The sequence below is a fragment of the Cheilinus undulatus genome, linkage group 21, assembly GCF_018320785.1.
Source record: "Cheilinus undulatus linkage group 21, ASM1832078v1, whole genome shotgun sequence".
Lineage (NCBI taxonomy): Eukaryota > Metazoa > Chordata > Actinopteri > Labriformes > Labridae > Cheilinus > Cheilinus undulatus.
In genome coordinates this window covers 8,333,945-8,351,623 of record NC_054885.1, presented here as the reverse complement: position 1 = coordinate 8,351,623, position 17,679 = coordinate 8,333,945, and the positions used below count along the sequence as shown (strand labels likewise).

General features: G+C 37.9%; 1 protein-coding gene across 1 annotated transcript; it reads left to right on the top strand.

Annotated features, from left to right (window-relative positions):
- The first annotated feature begins 1,458 nt into the window (after nt 1-1,458).
- On the top strand, nt 1,459-17,419 carry LOC121529134 (E3 ubiquitin-protein ligase TRIM39). The gene is made up of 13 exons (XM_041816846.1): nt 1,459-1,482; nt 7,162-7,282; nt 7,445-7,885; nt 7,967-8,071; nt 8,185-8,280; nt 9,872-10,105; nt 10,194-10,368; nt 11,313-11,402; nt 11,538-11,564; nt 11,707-11,733; nt 12,059-12,234; nt 12,638-12,793; nt 14,344-17,419. The coding sequence occupies exons 2-13, from the start codon at nt 7,163-7,165 to the stop codon at nt 14,548-14,550; spliced, it is 1,854 nt and encodes a 617-aa protein (XP_041672780.1). The 5' UTR covers nt 1,459-1,482; nt 7,162; the 3' UTR covers nt 14,551-17,419.
- The last annotated feature ends 260 nt before the right edge of the window (nt 17,420-17,679 follow it).

Here is a 17,679-nt window from a genome sequence, read left to right as displayed (position 1 = left end):
ACAGACAACCAGGGAATGTTTTTTAATTCTATCAAGACAAAGCTGGAAGAGATTTTATGTAGAACTAAAGCCAAGTCCAAATATGAAGCAGTTTAAAAGTTAGTATAAAATGATCAGTAGTGCAGAATTTCTGTTGTATTTTGTGCTTAATAATGCACCTTATAGTTCAATAAGAGACAGGTCTGGACTCCATACAGGCCTATCTAATACCTACACTCTTTCACTGTGAAGCCATGCTGTTTTAACTCGTGCAGGATGGGGCTTGGTATCGTCCTGCTTCGATAAGCAGGGATGTCCCTGAGAAAGACATCACCTGGATGGAGCATATGTAGCTCCAAAACCTGCAAGTGCATCTCAGTATTAATGATGTCTTCACAGATGTGCAAGTGACCAATGGCATAGGCACTAAAACATCTGCACACCATCAGAGATGCTTTTGAACTTTCAATTTATAGACCAAAGGACTAAAAGGCCATTAGTTTTAAAAGAATATCTAAAATGTGGACTTGTTTATTTTCATGCTTGATGTTTTTGCTTTCCATGATGGAGTCTCATCATTTGTAGATGCAGTAATGTACTTTGTTAACTGACAACAGCTTTCAAAAGTGCTAATATTGTAATATCCATCACAGAATGATCCTTGTTTAAATGCAGTACGGCCCAAGGGGTCAAAGGTCACATGAATTCAGTCACAGTTATAAGTCTTGCCCCTTATGGGCAGAAGTTCCTCCAGATTCCCTGAATCTTTTGATAAAACCATTAATTACAGAGGGTGAAATCTCTAAATTTCTTGCAGCTGCACACTGAGGAACATTGTTCATAAACAATTGTACTTGGCTAATTGCCAATGCAGTGATTCACAAAGGGGAGAACCTTATCTTATTTTAACATTGTTTATATTTATTTATTTTTTTTTCCAGCTTAATTGTCAAAAATTTTACATTTGTTTTCCCCTATTTGCTATCAAATTACTTTATTTCAGCTTTCTGATTCAGTTTTTACTTTAAATATTTTCTTTAAATGCCTATATTTCTGTATGTTTTTTACTTATTTATATACAATTTTTTATTTAGTTTATATAGATAAATTTTGTTTCTTTTTTCAAGATAGCACATGCTACTAGTTAAATTTAGGTTGCAATTATGTTGGTTTTATTTTAATTGTTTATATATATATATATATATAGTCCAAATCTATATTTTTTCTGCTTTACAGAAAGATTTTTTCTTTCTAATTATATTTATTTTCAAAATCCTTTAAAAAACCCGTGTAATAATGACACTAAACTCATTTAAGGGTTGGTTTAATTTTGTATCGTTTAAAATTTCAAATCAGCGCGAATAAGCATCTGAACCATCTCAACTCACCTGGCAACTTTCTACACCTGCTGTCAATCATGACAACGTATCCGCCCACCGATGACCTCACGCGCTAACCTGAGTTTCTACATTTCAGAAACAACATCGGCGGAGATCGTCAAAGGTAGGAGAAGCTGCTGTTTGAACGTTTATTTTACTTCTAAGTCCAGACAGAAAAGGAGAAAAATCACACCCAAAGAGGCGTTATAAAGATTTCTCTATTGAACAGATGTTTGTAGAGAGGATTCTGACTGCTCTAGTGAAGCTTGACGTCTTTAAATACATGATCAGATCCTTTTTCTGTCTCTGACTTGGCTGTTTAGTTAAATATCTCCTGTTATTTTTCTTTATTATGAAGTCTGCTGCTTTTAGACTGAAGAGAAACTTCTCTGCTGCCTGATACTAGCTTAATTTCCTTGTCTGGGTTTGACAGACTATTTCCACGGAGCTGTTTCAATAAGCACACCTGTCCGTACAGGTTCATGGTATGGGCGTCTGATGTTTGATGTGGTTTTCTTTGATTATGCGCGTGGACAGAATGAGACTTTAGCTTCTGCCTAAAGATCAGATCAATGTTTAAATAAAGTTTATTTTTACCTGACTGTATGATTGAAAATAAAAGAGCTTGGCCTCACTGCACTGTGGTCAAGCTCCATTACAGATCCAGACAGACCTGTAAATATAGTCTGTTTCAGTCAGCAAGCTAGCTTGCTAGCTAAGCTAGCAACTATTTCCCCATTTTATACTGAGAGGAAGAAACACGCATTTTTAACTTCTTCCAACAGTTTTGTGTCTTGAGAGTTTGTCTTTTTTTAATTTTTAGACCAAAAAAAAAATTATTTAGGATGTTACTTGGCATTTTTGCTCTAGGTCAAGTTACCTTGGACACCAGACATAGACTTTATAAAAATAATATTTATTTCATACATTACTCCAAATACCAGTGTTGTTAGAAGCATAATCTCTGTGCTAGGGTTGGGCAGCATTTATTTTTAATACCATCCAACCCTTTCCAAATACGTAGGAATATATACACTCACTGGTCACTTTATTAGGTACACCTTGCTAGTACCAGGTTGGACCCCTTTTTGCTGTCATTGCCTTCTTTCTTCATGGCAAAGCATCAACAAGGTGTTGAAATCACTCCTCAGAGATTTTGGCCCATATTGACATGATAGCATCACGCAGCTGCTGCAGATTTGTCGGCTGAACATCCATGATGTGAATTTCCCATTCCACCGCATCCCAAAGGTGCTCGAATGGATTGAGATCTGGTGACTGTGGAGGCCATTGGAGTACCCACTGACGTATTCAAGATGCCAGTTTGAGATGATTTGAGCTTTATGATATGATGCATTATCAAGCAGAGCGTGCGCTGTAGGCACTTAATTTGTACCTTTAACAAAACACTTCAAGTCTTAAAAAACTGTTAATTAGGTGATGTTTACAAGAGCGCTTAAAGTGTTTACAGAAGAAACACTGTACAGGTAAACTGAGTTACATCAGGACAGAGGATCAGCTGAAGTATCTCTTTTTACACTCCCTCCCACCACCATTCCTATGGAATTATAATCCAAAACTTTTATCATATACTATCTAGGAATTTCTGTGTTGCACATCAATAATGAACTCTGTTCAGCCATAAAAAGGGGTTCAAATATGTTTAAGGTTTTTTTAAAAACTATTCATGAATTTAATTCCGACTGATGTTTTTGCTGCTGCACCTCCAGTGCAAAGGAACTGGTTTTAATGAGGTGCTAATTCTGATTATAAAATAATTCCCAAAATTTAAGTTATGTGAATCTGATTTGTTACAACTCAAACATTTTTATCTATTGTTTTATTTTATTCATTTTTATCTGTAAAGTGACCTTGAGTGTTCAGAAAGGCGCTTATAAATAAAATGTATTATTATTATTATTATTATTATTATTAAACAGGATAATGGGATTTGTCCTCTGCCTTCTGCTATTATACAATGGCCTCAGATAACATACGCTTCCTTATATAGCTAGCTGACTTTTTTTTAGCTCAGTATCAGTATTTACTCAGTAATGAGGTCAGTGGTGTGTTTTTAGTGACCCAAATCTGATTATTTTGCTCATATGCGACTCATATCTGATTTCTGGCAGTGTAAACAGCATGGGTCACATTGAAAGAACATTGTCAGGCCACTTTAATATGCAGTACTGACTCAGATACAGATCTGATCTTTTGGAATTTGACTGCAGTCTGTACGGCCAGGTCGCATTGAATGTGACAAAGGAGTGACACACAAGACTGGACCAATCGGTGAGGAGAAGGAGGTGGGAGCTAGAGCTGGGGTTTGGTTGTACTGGAAGCTAGTAGTAATAGCCGGAGTAGCGATTAGGACTGGGCAATTAATCCAAAATTAGATTAAATTTAAATATGGCCTACTGCTGCAATTATCAAATTGCAGAAGATGCAATATTTCTTTAACCTGAAATTTGTGTCAAAAACCAGTTTAAAACTTTTTAATGCAGCAGAGATGTTATGCTTTACATATCACGCAATCATTCAAGTACCATTTTTATAGAATAGTCTACAGAAAATCCTACTTTCTTCATTTTTGTGCATTTTTTTGGTTGAATACGAGGATGAAAAAAATTGTCATTCCCTTGAATACAATAATTCACATCCAATTTGCAATACAAGTCAGAATCATCACAATTAGATATTTTTCAAAATTGTTCAGCCCTAGTTTTATCTAATATTGTGCTGGTTATTATAATATTGTATTGCTTATGTTTGTTGAAAAATACATAAGATAATGAACTTTAACAATTATCACATATCAAATCGCAATATTAAGGGAAAAAAATTGCAATTTGAATATTTTCTAAAAATCGTCCAGCCCTAGCAGTGAATAGCTCGGATGTAGCTATAGCGGCAGTTTTGATCAGAACTGGACCTATTTTCTTTATTAAAACAAGAGCAAAGAACAAGCAGATGTTTTCGCTTTTCTCTTGACCGGTTTGTTTAATTGTATAACAAACCAGTAGCAATGGCTGCTGTCAGAGAAGTGATTAGCTTGGATGTCGCTTTAGGAACAGGACTCGTCACATCTGGACAGGACTTTCTGGACTTTGTTTTTGAAAGAGGAGCTGGAACCACACTGAATACCTCTGGCACAGAAAATATTTTTGCTCTTCTACCAAGTATCAGCATGAATTTGATCCACCAGCTTGCTTACCCATTCATAAACCATGACAAGCAAATTTTGAGGAAGTCTAATTTTTTTCTGTTTTAAAAAATCCCACAGCATAATGTTTTATTCTGCCCACCAGTTGTCCCTATTAGATGCTGGTTCATGTACTCTACTTCCTATTTGAATGCACTTTATCATGCATTTTTCTGTAAGATTAGGTCTAAAGTTGAAGTGACATGTGCGGTATCGCTGAAGTTATCGTCTCCATCACTAGTACATGCCCCTGTCTGTTTATTGTTCCTGTTCTCACACATATTTTACATATTTCCTAGTGATAAATCTTGCTGCCATTCTTCAGAGTGAACTGAACTTTCACTTATCTGTAGAGATGTGCGGCACACTTTCCTGCCAACAAAAGCTGGCACAGGGTTTAGTTTCCTGCTTTGGTTATTATCTGGATAATTATCTGAACAGTATTTTAATGTGGATCTAAACAAGCCCCTTGGAGCTCCTTGCTACCTGCTTATCCTGTGACATAGTTTAAACTTGCTGCATAATTTCACCTTTTTACAAGCTGGTGTGACCACATGACTTCAATCTGAGTCCAACCTTTAAATGCTTGAGTACCCTCTGTGTTAGTTTATCAGCTTTTCCTTTTTAAACCACGATTAGAATTGAATAAATAAATAACCATACACTTTTCAATAATATATAAACATCCAGAATGGGGAACTGTCTTTCAGGCCTTTTTACATTTTGGATGAACAATCTGTTTTTGGGCATTCAGATACTGTAGCTCTCTATCTGTGGCTTGGTATCCCTGCATACTGTGTGCAAGGCCACTAGCAATACAAATGAATGAAGGTGACGTAGCCACAAGCTAAGAGGCTAAAGCTAACCTAGCCTCACTAGCTACATAGTTAATATTACTATGTGAGACAATGTAGCTACTTTAGCTTAAGCTAAAGCTAACATAGCGTCACCATGTATACAGTTAATATTACTACATAAGCCAAAGTAGATATGTTAGTTTTAGCTAAAGCTAACGTAGCGTCATCATCTATATAGTTAATGTTACTATAGAAGCTAATGTAGATACGTTAGATTTAGCTAAAGCTAACATAGGTTTGCCAGCTATATAGTTAATGTTACTACGTAGAGCAGTGTAGATATGTTAGTTTAGCTAAAGCTAACATAGGTTTGCAAGCTATATAGTTAATGTTACTACGTAGAGCAGTGTAGATATGTTAGTTTAGCTAAAGCTAATGAAGCTTAAGTTTAGTCCTGTAGTCCCCTGCCTGTCTGAATCCCTGAGCTCAGTGACTCACCTGTTTTCTGTGTTGTTATTTTTGGATGTTGTTTGAATCTGTTGTGTTGGACTTTCAGCAGGAATGTAGTCCGACCAGGTCCTTTTTCATCTCAAACTTTTGTTGTTTTTAAGTGGGAGGGGAAATGAGTGAACTTTTTTTTTCTTTCAGGCTAAGTGATCTGAAGAAAACGTTGACTTTAAGAGAGCATACTTACCATCATTGGACTGTATGGTGTTACTGATTAACCTCCTGTTTTGAAATCCTGATTTTTAAACTTTTTCAGTTTTAAATAATCCATTGAATGTTGTCTCTGTATCATTGTAACACTGGTAACTACAGAATGTGTGACAGTCTCAGTTAGTGTCATGTGTTGTATAACAATAGATTTAAGTAAAATATCATTAAAGGTGTAAAAATAGATGTTTAGGTGTCAGACATTTAGAATAACTAAGAGCCTGTCAGTGACATTTAACAGGAACTTTTATGGACAGACTTTAGTTGTTGTAGCAATTATAACCTGTTTAGTGGCTACAGGCACAGAAATACCTGCAGCTGGAGCTATTTAAATAACTACCATTTTGCCATTCAATCCTAAATTTAGAAATAGCAATGATAGTTGAAATGACAAAAAATAATGAATACATTTATATGGATGGATGGATGGATGGAAAGATGGGAAGAAAGATGGAAGGAACGATGTTCAGTTGGTTGGATGGAATGATGAATGGATGGATGGATGATGGATGGATGGATGGATGGATGATGGATGGATGGATGGATGGATGGATGGATGGATGGATGGATGATGGATGGATGGATGGATGGATGGATGGATGGAAAGATGGAAAGAAGGATGGAAGGAACGATGTTCAGTTGGTTGGATGGATGGATCTGTGATGGATGGATACATTTTTTGATGATGGATCTTGGATGGATGGATGCATGGATGGATTTTTTTGATTGATGGATGGAGCGATAGTGTTGGTTGGTAGGATGAATGGGTGATGGATCTTGGATGGATGGAGCGATGTATGGTTGGTTGGATCTTTGGTGGATGGATGGATTTTTTTGATCGATGGTTCTTGGCTTATAAGACGGATGGATGGATCTTGGATGGATGGATTTTTTGATGGTTAGTTAGATGGATGGATGGATGGATTTTGTTTAATGGATGGATGGATGGATGGATGGATGGATTTTGTTTAATGGATGGATGGATGGATGGATCTCGGATGGATTGATGCATGGATGGATGGATCCACAGAGCTGCCGTTTGCCTTTTTCCAGTTGTATTTCATATTTCCTCTCTCGTGTCCTTCTGCAGTATGACGATGGCGGAAGCGGCGGCCACAGATCTGTTCTCAGAGCAGGAGTTAACCTGCTCCATCTGTCTGGATATCTTTGATGAACCGGTCTCCACTCCCTGTGGACACAACTTCTGCCAGGTAACTTTTACTTCAGACAACTGAGATCCTTTTCATTCAGTCCAGAACACAAGGATTATCAAGACTTAGTTAAACTCTCCGATAAGTCTTCTATGAATATACCTGATTATTTTTCTTTAAGTTAAGTTTCATGAGTCTTCTTCTTCTCTTGTATTTTTGCAGGCATGTATCGGAGGTTACTGGGCTTCCAGCGCTGTCTGCACTTGTCCGCTCTGCAAACGACAATTTGAAGAACGCCCTCAGCTCAGTGTCAACAAAGTCTTCGCTCTCATCTCACTTAAATACAAAGAGGCACAATATGGCGCTGCAGGGATACCAATGCCCGTCAGAAACGGGACACTGGCGCTGACGAGCGCCACAACGACAAACACTACCAGCACCAACCCATTCGCACAACTGTCCGGGGACGACGTGGTTTGGTGTGACATCTGTACTGGTCTTAAAAAACCTGCTGTCGGCTCCTGTCTCACCTGCACTGCTTCATACTGCTCTGAGCATGTGCTACCACATCAAAATACACCCTTCTATGCCAAACACTCGCTAATGGACCCTCAGGAGGCCCTCAGGGGCCGCACATGCTCACTACACCATCGCTTACTAGAGGTGAGAGGAAATAAAGACTTTATTCTGATGATTGTAGCGTTGCTTGTTCTGGTCAGTTTTACCTTTTACCTTTTTGACCAGGTCTACTGTCGGACGTGTCAGAGCTGCATCTGTGCCATTTGTGTCCTGGAGGAACATCGGATGCACAAAACTGTTTCTGTCCAAACAGAGAGACAAAGCAAACAGGTAAAGAGCAACAAACAGGCTCATTATTATAAATAATGGTTTAATAAGATACTGTTGCATCTTGTTCCACATTCAACCAATAAAATTGATTATTTTTGTTTGTTTGTTTTCAGAAACAGGTAGCGAGGACGGAGCAGGAGATTCTGAACAGGATCAAGGAGAAAGAGATTCATGTGACTCATCTGAAGAAGAAACTGGACGGAGTCAAGGTCAGACTTAATGCCGTACTTAATTCACAACCCTGTTTTTTAAAAAAGCTGGGACAACTGAAATAGAGAGAGAAAATGTGCTGAATTTCAGAATACTATATTTGTTAGAAAACACAAGACCTTATCAAATTTGAGCCCAACATAAGGTTCCAAAAAGTTGGGACAGACTCTTGTAAAGAAGTTATGTAACAGAGTGGTAAAATATCCCTGTTCCAACTTAGTTGAAATAATTTTCTGCAAATTTGAAATGGGCATGCATTAAAAAAAAGACAAATACAATTCTTCCCATTATATTATTTATTAATATCTGAGAAGCTTTAACCCTGTAAAGCCTGAAACCTCAAAAAATAGCCAGAAAATTCTGATTCTTTTAGAACTGGGATGTTTATTTACGGAAGAGGATTAGGGCCACTGGAAAAAAATTGAGACCCAATTATCTGCTAAATGACATCGTAATTTTTTTGTTTTTTTTACCTGTGAAAAAAAGTCTGAATTCTGAGAAAAAAGCCAGAATATTCTGTATTTTATTTTATTAATTCTGTATTTATTTAACCTCCTACCAAAATCCAAAAATAGAAAAACTGCCATAACCTTGGAAGGCATTTTCAAAATAATTTATCAGATTGTTTACAGAAGGTTTTTGATGACATTATTGATCATGAGGGTGCAGGTGGCCTAGTACAAAGGTGCGCCATGTGCACGGTCAGCCCAGGTTCGAATCCAGCCTGTGGCACTGTCCCGCATATCTCTCTACAACTCTCTTGTCCCTATTTCCAGTTCTTTCCACTGTCCTCCGTTGTCAATAAAGGCATAAAAAAAGCTCAGAAAATAAATCTTTAAATTATTACCTCTGCGAAGGTGGTTATGTGATCGTCAGGGTTTGTTAGTTTGTTAGTTAGTTTGTTGGCAACATAACTCAAAAAGTTATCGGATTTTGATGAAATTTTCAGGAAATGTCAAAAATGGCATAAGGCAGAACTGATTAGATTTTGGGAGTGATCCGGATCACCGTCTGGAGCCAGGAATTTTTTAAAGGATTCTGTACTATTGGGAGATAGGGCTAATGGTGGAGGTCTGCACTCTACGAGTGCTTTTCTAGTTGATCATGTTGATTAGACAGAGGTCTTTCAAAACTTTGTATCAAATATGATACAATGGGCCTCAAAGGGTTAAAGACATCTGACCAACACATGGCTATATCATTTGTACAGTAGATAAGAACAGATTTAGGTTCAGTCCCAATCCAACCCTCACCTTTACCACCCAGCCCTTCCCTACATTTACAGTCATGTCTAGGGTTAGGATGCCCTGATTCTTGTTGGGAAGGAGGGGCAGGATTAAGTGCTAGGGCTACATGGCCCTAGCACAGAGATTTTCCAGAGGCCTACTCCACAGTGTTATGGTAAGTCTCCCTTACAAATCATGTAGAAAAATCTCTTGTGGTAAAAATGTCTGTTTTTTTGTCATAGTGTCTGTTTCAAGGGGCAATGGGGCATTAAAAACAAGGGCTAGGGGGAAACTTTAGAAATGGGACCAAGCTTTAGTGATTTTGTTGATTTGTTTTCATATCTGACATTCGATGTATTCCCAGATGTACGCAGACGGAGAGCGAGGTGAAGTGGAACACCTCCTGGAGGAAGTGTCAAGCGCATTAGACAGGATCCGGTCTCACGTGGTTGGCGGGATCGAGAACCAGCTTGACGCTGTGATGTCAAAGGGTGAGGGGCTTGTGAACCGTCTGGAGGCGGATCTAGACCAGTTGACGGAGAGGAGAGCGACATTAGAGGTTCAGGCCATCAGTCAGGACCACATTGGCTTTCTGCAGGTAGGATGTTAGCTTTCCTTTGTTTAGATGTCTGGACCTGTAAGCTGTTTGTGTGTTTAACCATGTGGCGTTCTCTCCTCTCCTCCAGAGTTTTGAGAAAGCTACAGCTCCTCTCTCTGAGGATGAACAGAGCGAGGTGGACGAGGACGAGTTTTCCCTCCAATTTCAGCTGGGGGAGGTGAAGAGTGCTCTGTCTGAGGTGAAGGAGAGGATGGATGACATTCGGATGGGGGAGGTTCGCTCCAGAGGCTCAAGAGGCTCCTGTGAGTCCAGAAAACCATTTCAATAAGGGTGGAAAGATGATGGCAAACAGGAAGCTTTCCATACTGTAAATAAATAAATGGACTGGCCAGTGGTACAACCATGTTTCCTAAAAAGTTTGGACATTGTGTTAGATGGCTTTTATATTATCATGTCTGAATTAAAAGCACAGTCATCTAAGGGCCTGAAGATCATATCCTTCCAATAATTTGCTAGCACAGTCTTTCATAGTGGTTACTCATGCTCATCGTCATCTCAATTGGATTTAAGTCCGAACTTTCACTTGGCCACTCCAAAATCTTAATTTTTGAGCCAGTCAGAGGTGGACTTGCTGGTTTGTTTCAGGTCATGATCCTGCTGCATAACCCAAGAGTACTTGGGGGCCGACCACTCCTGGGAGGGTTCACCACTGTTCCCAGTTTTCTCCATTTGTGGATAATGGCTCTAACCGTGGTTCTCTGGAGTCCCAAAGCCTTGGGAATGTCTTTATAACCTTTTCCAGACTGATAGATTTCAATCACTTTGTTTCTCATTTGTTCTTGAATTTCTTTGGATCGTGACGTGATGCGTTTCTTTTTGAGATCTTGTAGCCTGGTTCACTTTGTCTGACAGGTGGTTAATCACAGTTAACTCATGACTTAACAATGGGGTGGCAATGACTTTTTCCACACAGGGCCAGATAGGTTTGGATTTTTTCCCCTTAACAAATAAAACCGTTGTTTAGAAACTGCGTTTTGTATTTACTTGGGTTGTCTTTGTTAGATCTTAAAATTGGTTTGATGATCCGAAACATTTAAGTGTGATAAATATGTAAAAAATCAGGAATCATAAAAGGAGGCAAATACTTTTTCACTTCACTGTACTATCAGATGAAAACTACTTTTGGTCTTTAATACTGTACTTTTCACTGCCTTAACAACTGTGCTAATGATATTTCTGTTTTCAGTCTCTTCTGGTGACCTGATGATGGCAGAGAGCATGCTCAGTCTGAGGGCAAGCACGGCCAGTTTGAGGAAGAGTCAGTGGACCCTGAAAGGTCAGTGATTGTAGGATTCGTCTATTAGAAGTATAGCTAGTGTGATATCTCACTACAGCTGACAGTTCACAGTTACAAAAACTTTGATTGATATCTGTTATAAAAGGACTAAAATATAATCCTGTCTCCCTGCAGATTTAAAGAAGAGTAAACCAGTCTCAGGCATGTGTCTCTGTTTCTTCAGTACATGTTTTAACTTTTATTGTTCACAGACTATTTGTAATGATTCTGTTTCATCAGGATATATTCTGTGATTGCAATTAGATGATCTTTTTTTTTGTTTGTTTTTTGTTTGTTTTTGCAGGGCACAAGAAGGCTCGAGTCTATATGGGTATGTGAATGAATAAGTTGAAACTATATTAGAATTTTTTGGGGGGTAGGGGGGCAAGTTTTGATCATTGTTATCAATTTAATTATTACAGATGTGATTGGATAAATTTGACTTTATTGTGAAAATTTGAAATATCCTAAATAGGCCACCATACAAATGTTGAGCTTGCTTTGTATGGAAACACGTTGTACCCTCCTTTTTGTAATATACAAGTGGTTAGTCTCTTTTGTAAACGCTTTAAAATAGAAATGTACAGAAAAATTGAAGCATATTGATCTCTGATCTTGCTGATTTATCCCCCCTGCTGTGTCCTTGTTGATTTCAGAGGACGTGGTTCTGAACCCGGTGACGGCGTATCCCTTCCTCATCCTCTCAGAGGACAGGAAGCAGGTGAAGAGAGGAGAGAAGCTGCAGTTCTACAGAAACAGTCAGCAGCGCTTTGACGTCTGGTCCTGTGTCATCGCAAAAGAAGGGTTCAGCACGGGAAGACACTACTGGGAGGTCAGACTCAAAACAGAACTGTATATTAATATGGACAAGGCTTTTTCATCTCCCTCCTTTGTATATAAGTGAAGCCAAAATGGCTCATATTGCATTGGTGATGTTATTTCCCAGCAGATGTGTGCATAAAGGAGCTTCCGCTAACAAAAGCACACATTGAATTTAAATATCGAAGGCAGAACTGATTAAGTTTGGGAGCTTCCACTCAGGTTTATGGAAAGTTCAATGGCAGTAGTGTCCGTTTTTGTCACGTTTTCTCTTGGTTTTCCTCTCTACACTACTAACAGGGTTGAGGAAGCTGCATGGAGCCACATTAATAATGACATTAATTTGTTTCTCAGTCAACAACGGAGCTCTAAATATTTTGGCTTGGCATAAACCTCTGCTCTGCTCAACTGTGCAGGTGTTTGTTGGGGAGAGTAAGGACTGGAAGCTGGGAGTGGTCTCTGAGTCTGCACAGAGGAAAGGTCTGTTTGACATGAGTCCATCTAACGGATACTACGCCATCTGGTGGAGCGGCAGCCAGATGCGAGCGCTCACTACGCCGCCCCTAACCAAGGTTCAGACACATTTTGTTTACACTAATCAACTGAAAATTTTCATACACTCTAATTTGAGCCATTTAGGTGTTTATTTTGTCTTTATATGCATCAGTGACACACTGTTTAAATGTTTTTCTTGTATTTAAGGCACATGAGGAGTTTCAAACCAGTGGTTCTGAACTGGTCCAGGACCCACCAGTCTGTCTTAATTTAACATGTTGCAGCTTGGAACATGATTGGACCAAAACACCTGATATAAAAAAGAAATGAGACAAAAATTACTGTTTTATACCCTCTTTACCCATCATTATGTGTACATTTTCCAGAGAACTTGTGCAATTGCTTTATTATCATGGGAAAATTAGCCATTTATTGCAAGAAGAGGAGATAAATTAGTTGAAATATTGATCAGACATTCAAATTAACCCAATTTCACAGTAAAACAGGGTAGAATTAAAGGTATCAATACATGTCCAATAAGGACCTCAGGACTTTTGCCCATGGGTGGAGCGAGGGGGTGGCTTATGAGGCTTCGGCCCTGAATGTTTTCTTAAAAGCCCCAGATCTTTCAGATCTGAAAAGAAATAAAGAAAAAACAATTGGGCCTTGCTGATCACAGCATGGAAATGTAATTTTTAAAGAAATTTTTAAAAACAACCTTTTTTTTTTGCTTTTGAGAATGTATGTACGGGGGAGGATAAGGGGCATTTAACAAAAAAATTTGGTTTATGCATTTTTTTTTAAATCTAAGAAAAATTACAGAATTCTGACTTTTGCTTTTTTTTTTTAAAACTTTTTCTTAGAATTAAAAAAAAAGTGCATTCCAATTTCATGGCTGTAATACTCCTTGGTATCTTTACACTCACTGCAGTGTAAAAAATACTTTTAACTTTGTTCTAAAAATACAATTTTCAGCATTTTTTTGAATAAGTTAATATCTCTAACCCCAATTGATGCCTTTCATGTGCTTGGTTTGAAAATGCATTAAGAAAAAAATGTTATCAACTAAGTATTTTTTTAGGTTGAACAACATTATTTTTTCTTAAATGATGCGTAGATTTGTTGGCATTTCAAATTTAAATTTTATTTAAAGTGTGCAAAAATAGTGCATTAAACTGTCGGATAAGCAAAAAAATTCTAGGGAAGTGCAAACAAACACAAACAAGACCATCAGCAGCAACACTCATCATTTCCATCTAGTTATTTTTAATGCCGAACACTTCTGACACAGGTAGCTAACAGCATTTTTTTAAATTAACCTTTTTTATACACTTCAGAATTAAGCAGGAGAAAATGTTTTATTGTTGGGAAACAGCTGGGGACATGATCAAGAATCACCTTAATCTCTTCATCAGGTGCTTTTATTGTGAAATGCTCCTTGACCCACATGTACTATCAGAGCACTGCCAGACTAAAAACTGCTGATTTAGCAATAAAGTTTCTATTATTTTTAGATTTGAGGTCATCTTTACATCTAAATGGACTGTGCCGCTATCTTTGGTTGTTCAGGGACAAACTATCAGGATTTTAAAGCAGGTAAATAAATGATTTTTTTTCTGTCATGCAGGTGAAGAGTCCTCCAAAGCTTCGTCAGGTTGGCGTGTTCCTCGACTTAGAAGAAGGCCAGGTGTCCTTTTATAACGTGAAGTCTGGCTCTGAGATCTACAGCTTCAACGGGTCCTCTGAGTTCACTGAGAGGATGTTTCCTCTGCTGGGCACTGGGGACAAAGAAGTCCCCCTTATCCTCATGACCACTCAGCACCAGCTGGCCTGAGGACCTGAGACCAGATTACCGGACTAGGACAATGATGGGGCACCAAAACTTGAGATGAGAAGGGGGAGAAAGAAGAAGGAAATAAGGAGGAGGGAATGGACAAAGATTAACATAAGCAATGGGACAGTGAGAGTAGTTGGCGGCCATGTTGGAGGACATGGATGATGAACTGCATCTCTCCATGGATGAAACCAATTTTGGTTTATTCGTCTCAAAGAAATAGAAATATACAGACATGTAATGCTGCTGCCATGACAACAAAACAACCATCTAGTTTTCATTGTAAAGCCAAAAATGGAGTTTAAAAGTGTTTTTATGGATGTCTTCTTTGGGCTTCCATACATCACATAAAATAGCAAGATATAGGTATAAAAAGATACTCCATGCTATAAGAAGATATTTTCTTGCACTGGGAGGAGTGACATGAGATCTTTTCCCTCTGTCTAAAGATAGTTTTGAATATCCTCTATTATTCTTTTCATGGTGTACAGAGACCTTCTTGAGTAAGTATTGATAACATCCTTCCTTCCTGTATTTGCCAGATTGATTTAGCGCCTTAAAAAGATTTTTTTGTAACACACTGGTTCCCTGCTGGAGTACAGGCAGCCCTGAGGGGGCAGGGGTCCTGTCTGCTCTGGCATGGTCAAAGTCAGATGTGCATGTATTTTTTTTATATCATGGTTAGAAAAATGTACGACAGCATATCAGGGCCACCCTAAAAGATGACAAATAAAGATGATCTGCTTATTTTTTAGGAGAAAAAGACTTGAAATAAGAAAATCCTGGATTTTTTTAGATTATAAGGTAGTTGTAAGAAAACAAACTGAGCATTTCAGGGATTAAAAAGTCATGATTTTATAAGGGGGAAAAAAGAAATTTCCAAGTTTAAAAGCTGTAAATCTTAACATTATAAACTCAAAAGTGTCAGGTTTTTAAAGTCACAAATTTACAAGAAGCCAATCTGCAAACAGTGGTTGGATAGCCCCACTTTACAGAAATGTCTAGGTCCAGATGGTAATGATAATGTGGTGATTCTGGGCTGAAATCACAGCTATTTTCTTTGTTGAATAGTTCCAATAAAAAGTATAATTTGATCAGGCTGAACTGCAAGCCCTGTGCAAGGAAAGCAGCTTCATCTGGTCAGATTTTCTTCCATGTAGTCTAAAGTTTTCAACTTTATAATTTTATAATTGTTTGGGTCTTGTAAATTTACAACTTTTTAAACTTGAACATTTGTAACAGATCCTCTTTATTTGTATTATTATTTTTTTAGAGAGGCTCTTATATGCAGGCATAAAAATAAAAGTGGCTTTTAAGTGCGTCCTGGGGGACCTTATTCTTCCTGGACATGAGTAGGGTGGGGCTAAGGAAAGAGTCTGGAATCACTGCCGTAGCATGACTTTTTGTCATGCTTTAAGAAAACATATTAAGACCATTTTCTTTATTCCACAAAATCTGTTACATTTTGACTCATCTTGTTTATTCTTGACTATAATCATCATGATCATTCAAGACCCTTTTTGTGTTTTCAGAACTTTCTTGGCTTCCCATCCGTCCCCAAAGGATTATTAAATTCAGAAAATTTGAGAGGGTAAAATATGGCATGCTAGTTTTTTTCTGAAGTCAAAATAAAACCTTCAACCTAGCGACTCATCAGACAAGAAGCACACTAGTAATACTGTACTTTGGCACATACTTATTATTTTTATCTTGATTAAACTTGGAAGTTTTTTGCATCAATTTTCCAAATATATCTCTTTTAGAGTGTAATCTCTCCCTCTGAGAATCTTCATAGAAGATCTGTTTCCTGTGTTTGTGGCCACTCACGATGCAGCATGTTAGCATCAAGCTCAGTGACAGACATCAGGAGGGATCCAGAAATATGTAGCTAAAATATATCAAACGCCCCCTTGTGGCTGGCTGCAGTAAAGAGGATAGGGACTGATCTCACTGTTGAAGTTCTATTAATTTTGGAAGGCATTACCGTTCTTAGAAGAATAGATTAATTAGACAAAAATATTGATTTTATTTTAGTTTATTTCTATGTCTGGCCCCCACAGCATCGGTCAAGAAGGAGTTGATGACCCTGTACTAAAGCATGATCCTTTCTTACTCTAGCAAGATACATATTTTTTATGCTCTTGCAGGACACGTTTCATGACATTCTTGCAACATCCTTTCTCTGTTCATTTAACATATTTTTCAAAGCTAAAACAATATCCTTAATGTTTTCATCAGACATTTTTTTAAGCTTCTGCTCATGCTTTACCAAGATGTTTTTTCAAGACCTGTCATATTTGAACACCCGCTTTGAAGGCTTGTTCTAGAAAGATATTTCCATTATAACGTCTTTCCACTGTTATTTTAACACAGCAGAAAATTTGCTTTAGCGGGATTTTAAAGCTCTAGCTAGCTCCTTTTGTTAAAAAAAAAACACTTTTCCTCTGGAAAGACTTCATATGTAAAGATGTTTGTCACTTAATATCATCAAAGGTGTTTTTCATATCTGTTATCAGTATTTTAGAAAGATGAATCATGGTAATGCTGTTGACTTTATTTTCTGCTAAAGTAGCAGCAAGTATTTAGAACTAGTGAAAATTCTCCTGTAGTAATGTAAAAACAATTTTGTATACGGGTCTTACCCCCTTTGTGGAAATACATTTTGTTGTCGTGGTAGAAGCAATGTTTTTGAAACAAGATATCTGGATGTTTTTTAACATTTTTGCAGACGTGATGTGTGCAGACTTGGATTTTGACTTATGGGAGACAGGATAAGGGTGTAATGTATGCTGATATTTTTCTAATATATTCACTTTGAATTGTATGCTGACAAAAATACATTGAATGTTGTGATATAAATGCAAATAAAGATGGCATCAATGAACTGTAAAATGCGTGATATTGGTTTATAAAACCCTCATGGTGTAATTAGCATCCATCCTCTGCTTATCCGGGGTCTGGAGCCACAGAGAGGCAACCCTCTCGTCTGCCATTTGAAGGCTTGTGGGAATCCCCATACCCACCTAACACCTCTCACCCTGAAGTGATTATAAGTGTTCAGCCCTTCTCCAGGAGTGTAGAGGAGGACAGCCCAACTTTCTATTTAATGCTCCACCAACTCTGACTCCT